Raw genomic sequence first — 16,552 nt, 5'->3', positions numbered from 1 at the left:
CACAGCATGCAATTGGCGTCACCCTGGAATCGCTAAACCAAATCACAGTATCTATGACATAGTAGCCAATATTAATTTGTTATCATCTATAAAATATTGTCTAACACTGTACAAGTAATCCAGTTGAAATGTGCTCTGTTCTGGGAAATATGGTTATACCAATAATAAGATTGATCTTACATTTTTCAGGTAGACCTTACGACATAATATACAATAGCAAGACACCTCCYCCTTCACGCTTGGGGTCTTCTTAGTCGGTGTCATCTCTGGAAAGGGAAAATGATATGCAGCACATTTTGAAGATAGCTAAGGAGCTAATGACAGTTTCAAACCTAACTACCTTGCTATGATTTAAAACTCCAAAGACAAMACTTTTTACAATGTAAAAATTGCCTCGTCTTTGGAGTTATGAATCACTGGCTACCGTGCAATTTCTTACCACCTGGATTCAACAATATAATATTTGAGTGTCTGTGAGATGGTGTCATGACAATCAACCTATCCAATACTCACTTACTTACAATTTAATTTACAAACAGTCAGATACAAACAATGCATTATATTGTTAGCTAGCTAGCTCTTTTTAGCATTTATTACTACTGTCCGTTTGTCAAGGTTTAGCTAGCTAACGTTAGAGGTTGGTTGGCTGGCTAGCTAGCTAACGTTAGCTTTGTTTGCAAAATATGGCAAACACGTTTTCAAAACATTCTCAAGATACCAGGACCACAGACATGTTAGTTTATGAATTGTGTAGAAACATGCATTGCAGTGTACAAACCATACTTACCTCCTATAGTTTTTTTTGTAAATTATTGTACACAGCAAATCTCACATGGTCAATTTGGTCGCCATGCTTGTAATCCACAAAACACCCCACCGCTGCTGATCCACCTCCTCATAGTTGGCCCGAAGAGCCAATCAGGTGCATCCTCTAGTTCTATTCCCGGAAGTTTAGAATAGCCTGTCATTGCGGAAGTAGCTTCAGTGAAGAAAACCTTTTTTGTTGAGAATTGAAAGATAATAATTTACTGTCGTGAGAAAACGAGTCACGTCATATAGTTAGAGATTACTACCCGTTTTTACTGTATCTATTGCTGGCTTTTTGAAAAGGAGCAAAATGTGTAATGGTTGTGTGCAGAAAGAGTACCCTGACAGGGTGAGTCTGGTTAAAAAATCGGAGCAAAACTGAGAATCTAGTGTAAACATATTTGCAGTAGTAGTCACCTAGTAACWGTATATAACTCTGTATTTTATGATGACTGCTTTTATCAATTTTACGTTGAAAAGGATCTTTCTGTCAAACTGAATATGGAATCTAGCTTAGATAATTGTTTGTCAACTGTAAAATACCCTCATCTCTGGTTGTCAGGGGAACACATGTTTGGAGAATGGCTCCTACCTGATGAACTACCTGGGCTGTGCCAACTGTCACCAGAGGGARTTTGTGTTGATCAGCAACAAGGCCACAGAGGATGAGGATGGAGAGGAGATAGTCACCTATGATCGTGAGTCAATGTTGTTCCAGTGATGTTTCGGGTCAAAAGTTTTTGCAACAGAAAAACAAGSATTTCTAATTGGACAATTTCAGATAGTATCTCCCAGTTTCTTCTGTTTTGTGTCTAATGAACATGGTCCTGAGAAAGGTGTGTGTGTGGCTGTGCTGGAGATGATTTTCATCTTACGAGTGGCCTTTCTTTACTACCTGGCAGATGTGTGTAAAAACTGTGACCACGTCGTAGCCAGGCATGAGTATACCTTCTCTGTGGTGGACGATTATCAGGTAAAGACTTCTCCTTTGAAGGTTAAATACTCACTGAATAACAGTGCAATAATACCCTGTTCACGCTACTGAGCCAAGCCGAACCAAGGCAAGTTGTACTGTGCTGGCCTGGTTACACATCCACCAGAGTAATAATAGAGAATATATCCGAGCTAGCACCTTAAGGTTCGGGTCGGCACAATGGTGTGAAAATGGTTGAAGACTTCCATACCATTATGTGAAASAAACTATAAAAAATGATGTTGGTCCAAGGTGGGTGTCACAATGGTAAATACCTCATAACTGCATTGACTATTCTGTGATTTCTCTCCTGACGGTAACATCACGGGCCTCTCCACTCCAGGAGTACACAATGTTGTGCATGCTGTGTGGGAAGGCGGAGGACTCCATCAGTGTGCTGCCAGATGATCCCAGGCAAACCGCCCCTCTCTTCTAGAAGAGTACAATGACAGACTGAGATGACCAGATGTAAACAATCAAGAACTGCTAGCTCAACATGGACCAGAAGTCCCATGAAAGAGATAGACTATTAGCATTCTAGAAAATAGAGCAGGTATTCTAGAACACATATCACATCTCAAACCCATATAGCCATGCATCTCTATATGGCTCTGCCCAGACATAACATTTCACTTATAGAACACAGAGCTTGTCTAAAATGGCAAGTCCTATATTCATCAAATTGAAGGAATAATACCAGTCTTCTTTAACATAGACTTTTCATCAACAGTAAGGGTAAGCAAAGACTAAATAATATAGTACATGCTACTCTTCTTTGACCACAGATGTACATACTGTCCAATTTTGCTAGAATTAGATTTAGGGCCTAGTTCACTCAGTAACAACCCCCACCCCATAAGCACTATCAGAGATTCATCTTGGCTTATCAGCGCGCAAGAAGGAGCTACTACCATGTCACATTACCTACGGATCTACATTAAGTTTATTGAAGGTTTGGGGGCTAAGGGTTGTTTCTGTATAGGGCCTATGTTGGGGACTAGGGGTTATTCCTGGACAGGGCCTAGGTTGGGGTTAAGGGTTGTTTCAGGACAGGGCCTAGGTTGGGGACTAGTGGTTGTTTCTGTATAGGGTCTAGGTAGGAGCTAAGGGTTGTTTCTGGATAGGGCCTAGATTGGGGCTAAAGGTTGTTTCTGGACAGGGCTTAGGTTGGGGTTATTTTTTAGGGCTTGGAACCCTAGTTAGACTGCTGTTAAGGATAAATAACTGTTACAGATCACATGTCTGTTTAAATAGATTTGACAGCATTGTTTTTTAAAATATAAATATTAAGTAAAACAAATGTTTGTATGTTGGGGGGGCAATGGAACTTGACACTTTGTACGCATTTGTTGGTTGCATCGTAACGTAATAAAGACAACGTGTAGGTAGTCTACTACTTTGAAAATGTATTATTTCATATATACTTTACAGAAATATAAACGCAATGTAAAGTGTTGGTCAGATATTTCATGGGATGAAATAAAAGATACCAGAAATTTTCCGTATGCACAAAAAGCTTTTCTCTCAAATTTTATTGCACACATTTGTTTACATCCCTATTAGTGAGCATTTCTCCTTTGCCAAAAGAATCCATCCACCTGACAGGTGTGGCATATCAAGAAGTTGATTAAACAGCATGCTCATTACATAGGTGCACCTTGTGCTGGTGACAATTAAAGGCCACTCTAAAATGTGCAGTTTTGTCACACAACACAATGCCACAGATGTCTCAAGTTGAGGGAGCGTGCAATTGGCATTCTGACTGCAGGAATGTCCACCAGAGCTGTTGCCAGAGAATTTAATGGTAATTTCTCTACCATAAGCTGCCTCCAATGTCATTTTAGAGAATTTGCCAGTATGTCCAAACAGCCTCACAACCGCAGACCACGTATGGCGTCATGTGAGCGAGCGGTTTGCTGATGTCAACGTTGTGAACAGAGTTCCCCATGGTAGCAGTGGGGTTATGGTATGGGCAGGCATAAGCTACGGAAATCGAACACAATTGCATTTTATCGATAGCAGTTTGAATGCAGAGATACCGTGATGAGTTGTGGTCCCGTGTGGCTCAGTTGGTAGAGCATGGCGCTTGCAACGCCAGGGTTGTGGGTTCATTCCCCACGGGGGGACCAGGATGAATATGTATGAACTTTCCGATTTGTAAGTCGCTCTGGATAAGAGCGTCTGCTAAATGACTTAAATGTAAAATGAGATTCTGAGGCACATTGTCGTGCCATTCATCCGCTGCCATCACCTCATGTTTCAGCATGATAATGCACGGCTCAATGTCTCAAGGTGCTGSACACAATTCCTGGAAGCTGAAAATGTCACAGTTCTTCCATGGCCTGCATACTCACCAGACATGTCACCCATTGAGTGTGTTCCATTTCCCACCAATATCCAGCAACTTCGCACAGCCATTGAAGAGTGAGACAACATTCCACAATCAACAGCCTGATCAACTCTATGAGAATGAGATGTCACGCGGCATGAGGCAAATGGTGGTCACACCAGATACTGTGGTTTTCTGATCCACGCCCCTATCTGTGACCAACCGACGCATATCTGTATTCCCAGTCATGTGAAATCCATAGATTAGGGCCTAATGGATTTATTTCAATTGACTGATTTCCTTATATGAACTGTAACTCAGTAAAATCTTTGAAATTGTGGCATGTTACATTTATATTTTTGTTTCACTAAATGCCAAATGTACACCCGATTTGATTTTCTGCAATCCTGAAATTATGATAAATTATTCTGCAGTGGGGAAATAAAAATACTCTTATTTTGCTGGTCTGCATCATAAATATATTTGATCGGGACCAGTTTATTAAAAAATACAGATTTTTTTTTAGCGGACACTGTACAAATGATAAAAATAATATATTTGCAATGATATCCATGCACTTGTTACATTAATTCAGTATGAGATGTGATTTTTCTTTACATTCCAACATTGTGACACCTCTGCATGACCGAAGAGATTTTCTCACAACAAAAGCATACAAATACATTGTAAATATGCCAGAGTGAGTGACACTTTAAATAGCTTGAATTACAATTTGTTTWATCTACTGTAGTGGTTTCTAAGGGAAAGGAGGAATGAAGTTTACATACCCTGGTCCTCACAAATGAAGGCTGATGTGTTGGTGCAATAAGAGGAAAACGTAGTTTGATTGAACAGCATTAAAGTGCTCTCTATACTAGGGTCAAATGGTCCATATATACACACTAGGAGACCTCCTTTCCATTCCTCAAATATGATACAATACAGATCTTTCTGGTCTCATTGCATACACACATACATAGTGTTAAGAGCACAGGACTAGGGTCGGGGAGAGAAGAGTTGGCATTCAAGGTTTTTTAGGAAACCTTTTCTTCGTTTCGACTGCAGAATCGAGCTACATTTTTCAAGTACTTTTAGTTCGAGACGCATCCAACAAATAAATAGACACATTCTATCATACATTACATACAGTACATTCCCTGGAGTACAGTAGTAGATAATATATATTTACACATGCTATCAAAGACCAGATACAGTATATTCTCTGTACATACATTATTAGTCTTAGTCACCATTGCCGCCTGGGTCGTGTGCAGTGGGGAGGAAACGTTTTGAATCTCAGTGAAACGGAGAGGTACATCCTGAACGTGTCTGTTAACCGGAGCAAAACGTTTTACTACAGTGTGCCATTCGCAACAGCAGGTTGGCATTTATTGGGATTACTCATGTACTGGAGGCAGCTCTGCAGGTTGGTCACTAGCTGACACAGCCACAAAGTACAAAAATATKATTTTAAACCTAACCCTATTAAGACCTAATTGTTACGATATATAGCCAATTTTGACTTTGCAGCTGGCCTATCTAGTGGAAATTGCTGAGCTCTGCCTCCAGGACAACATTCATCCTCCTTCTGCACAACAACCTGTTTCCAATTCTGTCCACTTATCGGCTCACTTTGCCACTGCCTTTACCCTCGTGGCTGGAGACCCTCCCTCGGGCACCGGGCCCTGCACCCCACGGTATTCCCTGCTGCCCGCTGAGCCTGTCCTGGGGGTACCGCGGAGGGGGAGGGGACCCCGAGAAGCTGGACGGAGAACAGCTGCGCTCCACGAAGACCCCACCKCCCTCGCGGAGCTCGTGACGGGAGGGGGAGGAGCTGAGTGAGCGCTGCAGCAAGGAGGAGGAGCTACGGGGGCGCGGCGGTGGACTGAAGAGTGCACCGCCYCGGTCCTTCATCAGCTGGGTCAGGCTGGCCAGGAAGTCAGCATCGCTGGTGCTGCTGGCACGCACCCGGAACCGCCGGTGCCTACTGGAGCAGAGAACAGAATAAAAAAAAAAAACTGCAACCCTTACTATTACAGCCTACCAAGGTTGTGTTCAGCAGGGCACAATGTTGTGGAACTTTCAGACACGGCTATGTAATGTAGAGTAGACAGACTGAAAAATAAAGGCWGTCCAATGAGAAATTACGCCAGCGGAATTCATCACATTTCTATATGCAACGTGCCATAACGCTTGCCCTACTGAATGTGGCCCAGTGCTATGACATCATGRCATGTTTTTCATACCTGTTGTCTATAGCCGGGCGGGTGGGCGGTTTCCCGGGAGGCGGGCGAGGCAGGAACCTGCCGGAGGAGGAGAGCTGCTGATGCTGCTCGGGCCCCAGAAGAGGGGAGTTAACGGGACGCGGGATCTTACTCCTGCTGCCCGAGGAGGAGAGCGAGAGGGAGAGGGGGTCGCGGTCCTCCCCAAGCCAGTCGGAGCGTGAGCCGCGGTCCGAGCAGGACAGGAGACGCTCTCGGACACCACAGGGTAGCAGGTTGTCGCAGGAGAGGGATGGCGAGGGCGAGTGGGAGGGCGAGCCGGGCACGGGGCTGCTCCAGCGGTGACGGCGATCCGTGGTGAGGGGGATGGGGGAATCCGGGGCGGTAGTTGGGTCTCTTACAGGGATGCGGCTCAGTCTGGACGAGGAGGGGGAGTCCCTTTGCAGGAGGACCGGGGGGGGTGAGGAGGAGACAGTGCCGGCATTCTCTGCGGCGCCTCTAGCTTTCTCAACCTGGGGGCGCTGGTTGGGTTCAGAGGAACGGTCGGGGAGGCCAGAGTCGCTCTCTGGGTCTTTATCGTTGGCGAGGTGGGCTGGGATGAGGCTTGGCACAGGGCTGGGGGKTGACTGGACCGTCTCACCAACCTTGCCCTCTTGGGGGTCGGTGGGTTTGGTGAACGGGGCCTCTAGCGGTATGGCTTCACTCTTCTCTGTCACTGGGGACTGCGGTACGGGGTTGGGAGACTGTAAATAAAGACAGAAGGCAGAGATGATTGGGAGACGGGGTGAGGAGGCACAAGTAGAGCGAAGTACAGATTTCTCTGTGTATCTGGTGTGTGTGTGTYCAGTTCTTWGCATTCAAAAAATAAGCTGCAGTGAAGTAAAAAACATTTCCTTCAAAGTGGATGTAAATGCACCGTCAGGGCCATTTTAAGGAAATTCTGCACCAAAACATTTAGAAAAAGTAACATTTGAATGCCCAGAATAGATCTGTACGTATGCATGGAGTATCTGTGTGAGCATTTCTTCTGCCAAACCTTCACTCACCTGCTCCATCTGAGCTCGGCCCAAGTGGCCTAGCATCCCAGGCAGCCTCTTGCCGCCCAGTAACCAGGTACAGGGCAGGGCCATGTGGGACTGGACGGGACTGATTGGGCCTGAGGGAGGCTGTTGGTCCTGGGCCTCTGCTTGGGTCCCTGGTTTATCCCCATCCAGAGCGTCGTCTCCTGGAGGCTTGGCTGCCCACGAGGCCCCGCTGCCTCCCCCCTGTTCCAGCTCCAGCATCACCCACTCCTGGGAGTCTCCCTCCTGGGGTACAGTGCTAAGGTTGAGGGCCACAAAGCCTCCACTGCTGGCCCCAGCCCCCTCCTCCTGGTCGGGGGTCCCTGCTCTGCCGGGGGTCCCTGTCGCCTGGTCCTCGTCGCAGGGGGTGCCAACCTGCTCCCCTTGCCCCCCGCCGTTCTCTGGGATGGTCTTCTCTCGCTCCTGAGGACGCTGCTTCCCCAGACTGCAAATATAGAAGACATTTGGGAATTGACATTTGCGTAATCGTTCAATTGATCTTTAAAGTTGACTAATGAAAATTAGATCTGCCTAACTTGCCAATGAACAGTCCAACAAAAACCTGAATACAGAAGGGAGTCTTAAGGACTGTTCATTTGTTAAAACAAATCACTCTGCCTTGTGCCTGCCTCGTCCTAGTGCAGTGGTTCTCAAACCTGTCGTCGGGGACCCTCAACAGTTCCATGTATTTGATCTCTTCCAGAGCTAGAACACTGATTTTACTTTTCAACTAATCATCAAGCCCTTGACTGGTGAATCAGGTGTGGTAGTTCAGGGTTAAAACCAAACTGTGAAATGTCTAGCGGTCCCCAAGAGGTGGTTTGAGAAGCACTGTCCTAGTGCATATTGTAGCACAATATAAACGATTCAACTACTGTAGCACATATAAACGATTCAACTACTGTAGCACAATATAACGATTCAACTACTGTAGCACAATATAAAAAAGATTCAACTACTGTAGCACAATATAAACGATTCAACTACTGCTAAGCACATATAAACGATTCAACTACTGTAGCACAATATAAACGATTCAACTACTGTAGCACAATATAAACGATTCAACTACTGTAGCACAATGATAAAAGGAACTGACTAGGCCTCGAGGAAGCGTTCGATGGTGGGCTTGGGTTCGGGGGCCAGTCTCTTCTCAAAGGCCAGGCTCTGGCTGTGTCTCATTCGCCGGAGCAGGGGGGCTGCCCGGTCTAGGAACATGGTCTCTGAGCGCACCCGTCTGGGGGAGCTCTGGACGGAACCTGTGTTGGGGCTCTGGTTACCCCCCTGGTTCTGGCTGTGCTCGTCCTCACTCACCACCTGGAGAAGGGGTAGGAATGTAGCTGTGTCACAAAAAAGGTGTTGGGAGTAGGAAATACTATTTTAAAAGGTAGATTCCACGATATGACGTTAACAAAGCCAGGTGACTTCCTACACACACACAAAGAGGGGATGAGGTAAGAGGCTAATCTCATTCAGCCCCTTGCTTCTCCCTTAGTAATATATTTGATTTCTGTTGCTGTCTATGTTCAGGTCATATCGTCACATAATTGCGTCTCAGTGGTGTTCTGCACATTGTTAATACTCATCACTGCAGCTGGACTAAGAACAGTAGAGTAGCTTGAAAAATGCTCCTGGTGACGTAGACAAGGTTAGCCGAACTGCAGCAGTTAAAGGAAACTAACAGGGGTGTTTCTTTCATAGCACGTGTTCCTCTGTCTCAAACCCAGTATTTATTTTGATGGTCAATAAATTAAAAAAGATCACACAAAAAAAAAGTGTGTGTGTGTTCCAATCCGGACCTTCCTGATGAGTGTTTTTTGTTGTTTCTGGGCTGCGGTGTGTTTTCGGTTGCGGTTGCGGTCCATCTCCTCCCACACGTCCGCACCCTGGGCAGCACGTTGGTGCTGGGCCGGGATGGGGGGACAGTTGTCGGCGTCGCTGAGGCGCTCGCCCTGCAGTACGTCCTCAGTGTTCTCCCTCTGCAGCTCACCGGGGAGCACCGAGGCGTTGGCCATGCTGGGGGGAGAGAGAGAGAAGGACAAAGGGAGAACGAGAAAGATAAGAGAGTAAGAGACAGGAGAGAGAGAGAGAGAGGCAGGGGGGAGGGAATGAGAAAAGGAGAGAGAGGAGATAGAGGGGGAAGGTCATTCAGCTGCTACTTCTCAGAGCACAAATTAGGACTGTGGTTTCCATGGGGATCTCTGACTGACTATGCAGGTTTCCCCTTCCCCCGAAAAGTTTGGAATATAAAAACAACCTATGGGTTGACTTGCATGAGTCGGACAAAAGTTGGACGCCGTCAATTTGAAGGAAGATATTATAGTTCAATCAGCAAATGCTGACCAATGAGGCATTAATTACAAGCATTCAAACAAATATTCTGCATCCCACCAATCAACAAGAAGCCAGACAAAGTACATTTCTGAATCTTAGAATAGAACAGTTACTACTTTGGATCTGAGTTGCAAAATTTCGGGAACTTTCCTAAAATGACCAGGTTTTCCAGAAATCCAGGTTGAAAGATTCCTGGAATGGGGATGGAATAAGCAGGAATTTTGGTTAAGTTACCCAACTTTTGCAACCCTACTTCTGATACCACAGTTCTACCTTTCCTCTACTTTTTTAAACAATTAGTCCACCATTATTTCAGTTCTTACCCCATGTAAGCTGGTGTGAGGCGGGTGAATTGCTGGGCGGTGGTGGCCGAGGCGGTGATGGTAAGCATATCCTCCGAGTCGCACCTCTCCCAGTCAAACGGGTCGTTCTCCAACACACTTTGACTCTTCATGGCATTCTCAAACACTGATATTAGTAGCTGGAACAGAACAACCCAAACCATTGATATTTAGCATTACGAGACAACAGGAAGATTATCTATTGTCGGCAGACAGAGGCACAGGGGTTGGGGTCAATTCCATTCAAATTCAGTCAAATTAGGAAGTAAACAAAATTCCAATTCCAGTTTGAGGAAGATTGGAATTTCAGTTTATTTACTGGATATTTATGAGGTAACGAGCACATATGGAAAGCTATAGACCTGATAGTCAGGCTTAGTGTAGTAGTCCAAGGTCAGGATATGATCCAGGAAGACGCTGAACTCTGAAGGGAGATGTTTGAGCATTAGGTGATGGTCGTAGGCCTCCTTCAGGTTCCCCACCTGTTCCTGTGAGTAGAGAGAAAAGAACATGAACACACATGCACGTACACATACACATGCACACACACACACACTTACTTTGTCTTTGACCTTCCTCCATGGTAGCTGGCCCACCATGAACTCCACCAGCATGTAGAASAGAGACCAGAGGTCGTCATGGCGACCCATCTCCTACAGACCCCAGACACACACATCATGTGTGAGCAAAGTGAGAACATAGTCATACAGCTGTATATATATACACACAGTACCAGTCAAAAGTTAGGAAACACCTACTCATTCCTATCTGGTTAAATAAAGGTGAAATAAAAAATTTTTTTTTTTTTTTTAAATACAATTCCAGGGTTTTTCTGTATTTTTACTATTTTCTACATTGTATAATAATAATGAAGACATCAAAACTATGAAATTACACATTTGGAATCATGTGGTAACCAAAAAAGTGTTAAACAAATAAAAATATATTTTATATTTGAGATTCTTGAAAGTAGCCACCCTTTGCCTTGATGACAGCTTTGCACACTTGTAGCATTCTCTCAACCAGCTTCATGAGGAATGTTTTTCCAACAGTCTTGAAGGAGTTCCCACGTACGCTGAGCACTTGTTGGCTACTTTTCGTTCACTCTGCGGTCCAACTCATCCCAAACCATCTCAATTGGTTGGTTGAGGTCAAATTGGTTGAGGTCAAGAGATTGTGATGGCCAGGTCATCTGATGCAGCACTCCATCACTCTCCTACTTGGTCAAATAGCCCTTACACAGCCTGTAGGTGTGTTTTGGGTCATTGTTCTGTTGAAACACAAATTATAGTCCCACTAAGCGCAAACCGGATGGGATGGCGTATCGCTGCAGAATGTGTGGTAGCCATGCTGGTTAAGTGTGCCTTGAATTCTAAATAAATCACGACAGTGTCACCAGCAAAGCACCATCACACCACCTCCTCCAAGCTTAAAGGTGGGAACTACACATGCAGAGATCATCTGTTCACCTACTCTGCGTCTCACAAAGACACACACAGTTTGAACCAAAAATCTCAAATTTGGACTCATCAGACTAAAGGACAGATTTCCACTGGTCTAATGTCCATTGCTCGTGTTTCTTGGCCCAAGCAAGTCTCTTCTTCTTATTGTTGTCCTTTAGTGGTTGTTTCTTTGCAGCAATTCGACCATGAAGGCCTGATTCACGCAATCTCCTCTGAACAGTTGAGATGTGTCTGTTACTTGAACTCTGTGAAGCACTTATTTGGGCTGCAATTTCTGAGGCTGGTAACTCTAATGAACTTATCCTCTGCAGCAGAGGTAACTCTGGGTCTTCCTTTCCTGTGGCGGTCCTCATGAGAGCCAGTTTCATCATAGCGCTGGATGGTTTTTGCAACTGCACATGAAGAAACTTTAAAAGTTCTTGAAATGTTCTGTATTGACTGACCTTCATGTCTTAAAGTAATGATGGACTGTCATTTCTCTTTGCTATTTGAGCTGTTCTTGCCATAATATGGACTTGGTCTTTTACCAAATAGGTCTATTTCTGTATACCACCCCTACCTTATCACAACACAACTGATTGGCTCAAACGCATTAAGAAGGAAAGAAATTCCCCAAATTAACTTTTAACAAGGCACACCTGTTAATTGAAATGCATTCCAGGTGACTACCTGGAGAATGAGAGAATGACAAGAGTGTGAAAAGCTGTCATCAAGGCAAAGGGTGGCTACTTTGAAAAATCTCAAATATAAAATATATGTTGATTCGTTTAACACTTTTTTGATTACGYCATGATTCCATATGTGTTATTTAATAGTTGTGATGTCTTCACTACTATTCTACAATGTAGAAAATAGTCTAAATGAAGAAAACCCCCGGAATGAGCAGGTGTGTCCAAACTTTTTACTGGTACTGTGTGTGTGTGTGTGTGTTTGTAAATATATATATATATATATATATATAATATATGGTTGACTCCAAGTAAAGGAGAAGGGGAGAGACTCACCTTATTCTTGTGTGCATTGACTGAGGCATAGCGCACAGTTCCTCTGAACCCTGCCACAGGACGGGGCTGAGAGAAAGAGCGAGAAAGAYKGAGAAATAAAGAGAGAAAGATAAGAAATTAGATTGAAGCTGGAGTATTTACACTAGCATACTACTTAGAATGCATGTCCAATACATTGCTTCATTATAAGTGGACATTGGAATGTAGCCAGAGAATTGCACAAATGAAACTGGGACCTAATACATACACACACGCACGCCGCAGGCAGGCACGTACACACACAGGGAGGAATACTTACAGGGCGCACTTCCTGACAAGAGTTGGTGAATTGCCGGGCCAGACCAAAGTCAAGCATGTAGCAGCATCGGCACGTGCTGGCCAGGCGTCCCATGGCAAAGTTTGACTGGAGCGGTAAAAAACGCAGGTAACATCAGTCAGTGCTACTCAGTCTCGTCCTTAGCATTAATCTGATTAAACAGGCAATTATCTCAAGGTAAACCCAGTAACACTTTTCTGTAGAGCCTGGTATAAAATAAGTACCATGTACTATTATTATGTCTTATTAAATGTTCCTTCTTAATAAAAATGTCTGGGATTTAGTCAGGATCATTACGAGATGACCATGAGACATTATAAGAGGGTCATACATGCTTATGACAAGTTGTGCAATACATTATTACTGCATAATAATGCGATATACCTGCATTAATGCTTTAAGTTAAGGTGTTACCAGGAAATCCTTTATGCTCTCATTTTGTTCCCTCACTCCTGATGCATCACCCCCCATTGTTCCCTCGTTGTGACCCCATGTCCTCTTACCGGTTTGATGTCCCGGTGCAGGAAGCCCACAGAGTGGATGCTCTCGATGGCCTCCAGCATCTGCCTGCCCAGCCTCAGAGTGGTGGAGATGGTGAAGGTGCCACGAGACATAGTTCTGCGCAGGTCTGCCAGATTCCTCCCCTATAGGACACAGTAAAGCAATGTTTGTGGGATGGGGTATGGGACATTGTCATGGTCACCCAAGGCTGAGCTACTCAATCATGCATTTACACACATTTTTTAATACGTTATTTGAATCCACAAATCACATTACAATCAAAAGGTTTCAAATATTCCAAAGAGCGGGCACGCACACACTGTACAGCCTACCTGAAGCTCCATCACCACATAGTTGAAGCGGTCATTACGACCACAMCCCACAAAGCGACACACGTGATCTTTCCCTGAAACAGAGAAACATAAATGTAGCTTACGACACACCAGATATGTACAGTATCTGGCTAAATGATTCATGTAAATATGCAATCAATATTTTCCATAAAGGTTAGATGCAGGTTTTTAAGTGAATTTCCTAGTTATGGACATTTCAGTGTTTTACTAACGATGTCCATTTTAGACGTATTCCTATCTCTCACCCTGGAGCTTCTTCAGCACAGCCACTTCCATCTTCAGCACCTGTTTGGGCTGCTGTGCAGACTCCACCTTCAGGGCCACGTTGACCTGGCTCAGTTGATCCAGTACCTCGTAGATCTCCCCGAAGCCTCCCCCGCCAATCTTCTTCACCTGCAAATGGAATGGAGGAGAAGGTAGAATTCAGGTAGTAAAGAAAGAAGAGAGGTGGTGGGAGGAGAGAAAGCGACAGTGAAAATCTAAGTGTCCTGTGTGAAAAGTGCCGTACTGTACCTAGGGGGGGAAAAAATGGTACACACACCAGCAGTCCATATCCTACGTTGAACATGATATTCTGAAGAAATGTTGAATTAATGAACACTTACGTAACACATTATAGAAAGCCGCCTTGACAATATCTCTGCTGCAGTCTGGCTATGAGAAAGGGCGCAGCAACAAGACAGATTTGACGCAAGCTAGCTGTGCCCTTTCTGCAGCCGGTAGTATTTATAGTCACTCACCACTCTCCATCTCTCCCGGACCAGGTCTGTCACTGACAGGATGTCTGCCGCCTGCTCTACAACGCAACTCATCTCGAGTGCTCCCAACGAAGGTCTGAACCTGGCATTAGTGTCACTGGCTTCTTACTGCAGTAAGGGAGAAAGGACAYAGACAATTAGATCTTTTATCTGACAAATCATGCAAAAGTATTGGGGACCTTGGCTACCTCCATCTACATGTGTCCTCAGAGAGATGTCATAATTTGCGTGCTGTCACTGTCATTTCATTTTCTTTACCAATAAACTAATGTAAAGGATGTATTGAAACATTTTAATCTATTTGTTTATACCCACAGCTATAACAATTATTGTTTCTATCAAACTGGATAATCACTGAAAATATTAATAGCCCAATCCGCAGAATCTACAACCTCTATTGCACGCTAGCTACTTTTTTTTAGCCAAGTCCTTTACTGCACTAGGTGGTTTTAAGAATGTAATACTCATGCATGCATACTCACACTGACAGAATGACATTAGAGCTGCTTGTTCACAACTTCCCTTAACCCTCTTTGATGCTTCAGTTAGCCAACAGACATAGCTAGCTAGCAATTTACCAAACCAACATATCAATCCTATTCCAGCATACTCAGCACATTTTGACAAACTCTGTCAATAAGAATTTGATTTGATATTATCGGCCAAACTGGTTGGCTCGCTAGCTAACGTTAGGTCTAATGTCTTGCAGTAGAGGGAGAAATTGTACAGTTAACTGGCATTGATAAAATTTGCTAGCCTGCACCAGGACGACCTTACCCTGTTTTGCTTAACAATAAAGCGCCACCCTCTAGCTCTGCATCCACTGCCTGGCAGCGTTAGCTAGCTATCAACAAACCAATGCTAGCGAAGCTATCTTTCTAGATAACTAACGTTAGCTAGTTACAGTACCTACCTAACTATCCGACATGTACCAGCTAGTTAGCTGGTACAAGCAAATGTTTTCTTCTTATCTCTGGAATAAGTAATTTAGCTACCTAGCAAAATAGCTAGCATGCTATTTAACGTAAACGTTAGATAGCCTAGCTAGCAAGGCAGATGCACATGCGGCAGTTTCATCCTAACTTATTACATCCTAACCTACCTTGTTTGATTGCACCATTTCCAAACATGTAGCTACTATTTAAAATGCAGGCAGTTAACTGACATATCCACATATCCATTGCTGTGAGTCCTGCTTTCAACTCTTAAAACATGTTATTGTGCACATAACGGAATGGTTAGAAGGTTTCTCCTCCGCTCATTCACCCAACAGCATCGGTTACGTCACGGGCAAGCGCTCCCCCTTACACCCATTGATTGATCGTCCCTCTGCATCTTTGCAGAGTTCTCTCTGTGAGAAGAGGATGCTCTGTTTATCTCCGCTGCCGGGCTAGGAAGACGGAATATAGATGTCACTGTCACAGCATTATCAGAACCAACAGTGTTTCCTGGCACATGTGGAGAATGTGATGAGATTGTGAGAGTATGGTATTATGCGCAAAAAAGTGGCACCCTCAGGACAGCAACGCAGAGTCAATGCAGTCAGTGCAGTACTGCATTGACACCTGAATATTATTGACAATGACAGGGCACTGGCATTGAACAAATTGCAGTTCAGACAGCAAATTAAAAATCAATATGACATTTTAATGCTAGTTGTGCTATAAAATGCTACAATAGATACAATAGATATCTTTGGAAATTCAAATGATGCATTATGATATATATATCCACATATCCAAAGTATGACGGCGCGGCAGGTAACCTAGTGGTTAGAGCGTTGGGCCAGTAACAGAAAGGTTGCTATAMCGAATCCCAGAGCTGACAAGGTAAAKATCTGTCGTTCTGCTCCTGAACATGCCAGTTAGCCCACTGTRCCTAGGCTGTCATTGTAAATAAGAATATATTATTGACTGAGCAGTGATGCTTTCAAAGAGAGAGAAGTTAAATGCACTCCGGGGGCTTATGTGTTTGACTTGCCTAGTTAAATAAATATGACATTTGCCTAGTGTACRACCCAAATGAGACACTTATGGATTTGGCCGTGCATGCACCCTTCAACATGAGCCTCCTTGAAGGGAAGCACTGGG

At 44.2% G+C, this 16,552-nt stretch overlaps 3 protein-coding genes across 6 annotated transcripts in view; 1 reads left to right on the top strand and 2 right to left on the bottom strand.

The window, feature by feature from the left end:
- Positions 1-918, bottom strand: part of znf106b (zinc finger protein 106b) — a 129,406-nt gene extending 128,488 nt beyond the window's left edge. For 2 of the 3 annotated variants that reach the window (XM_023973690.2, XM_023973692.2), the window contains exons 1-2: positions 788-918; positions 181-266 (exon numbers count right to left, since the gene is read on the bottom strand). In XM_023973690.2, the coding sequence (XP_023829458.1) occupies positions 181-264 (84 nt within the window). In that variant the 5' untranslated portion in view covers positions 265-266; positions 788-918. The remainder of the gene's footprint in view (positions 1-180; positions 267-787) is intronic. The other variant, XM_023973695.2, reaches the window with a different exon arrangement.
- Positions 919-949: 31 nt separating this feature from the next.
- Positions 950-3,173, top strand: churc1 (churchill domain containing 1). The gene is made up of 4 exons (XM_023973696.2): positions 950-1,156; positions 1,370-1,505; positions 1,710-1,780; positions 2,124-3,173. The coding sequence occupies exons 1-4, from the start codon at positions 1,118-1,120 to the stop codon at positions 2,214-2,216; spliced, it is 339 nt and encodes a 112-aa protein (XP_023829464.1). The 5' UTR covers positions 950-1,117; the 3' UTR covers positions 2,217-3,173.
- A 112-nt stretch (positions 3,174-3,285) lies between these two features.
- On the bottom strand, positions 3,286-15,750 carry ttbk2b (tau tubulin kinase 2b). Of its 2 annotated transcripts, none has more exons than XM_023974308.2 (15): positions 15,565-15,750; positions 14,445-14,570; positions 13,950-14,097; positions 13,684-13,757; positions 13,354-13,494; positions 12,833-12,937; positions 12,535-12,600; positions 10,628-10,720; positions 10,430-10,555; positions 10,050-10,207; positions 9,192-9,408; positions 8,492-8,709; positions 7,378-7,837; positions 6,356-7,074; positions 3,286-6,093 (listed from the first exon to the last, which is right to left on the bottom strand). In XM_023974308.2, the coding sequence occupies exons 2-15, from the start codon at positions 14,514-14,516 to the stop codon at positions 5,730-5,732; spliced, it is 2,961 nt and encodes a 986-aa protein (XP_023830076.1). In that variant the 5' UTR covers positions 14,517-14,570; positions 15,565-15,750; the 3' UTR covers positions 3,286-5,729. The 2 variants fall into 2 exon arrangements, with proteins under 2 accessions (XP_023830076.1, XP_023830074.1); XM_023974306.2 differs by having other exon boundaries at positions 3,286-6,096; positions 15,565-15,747.
- Between the last annotated feature and the right edge of the window lie 802 nt (positions 15,751-16,552).

The sequence above is a fragment of the Salvelinus sp. IW2-2015 genome, linkage group LG28 (assembly GCF_002910315.2).
Source record: "Salvelinus sp. IW2-2015 linkage group LG28, ASM291031v2, whole genome shotgun sequence".
Classification (NCBI taxonomy): Eukaryota; Metazoa; Chordata; class Actinopteri; order Salmoniformes; family Salmonidae; genus Salvelinus; species Salvelinus sp. IW2-2015.
The sequence above is the reverse complement of the archived record's forward strand: the minus strand, read 5'-3'. Positions and strand labels throughout refer to the sequence as shown.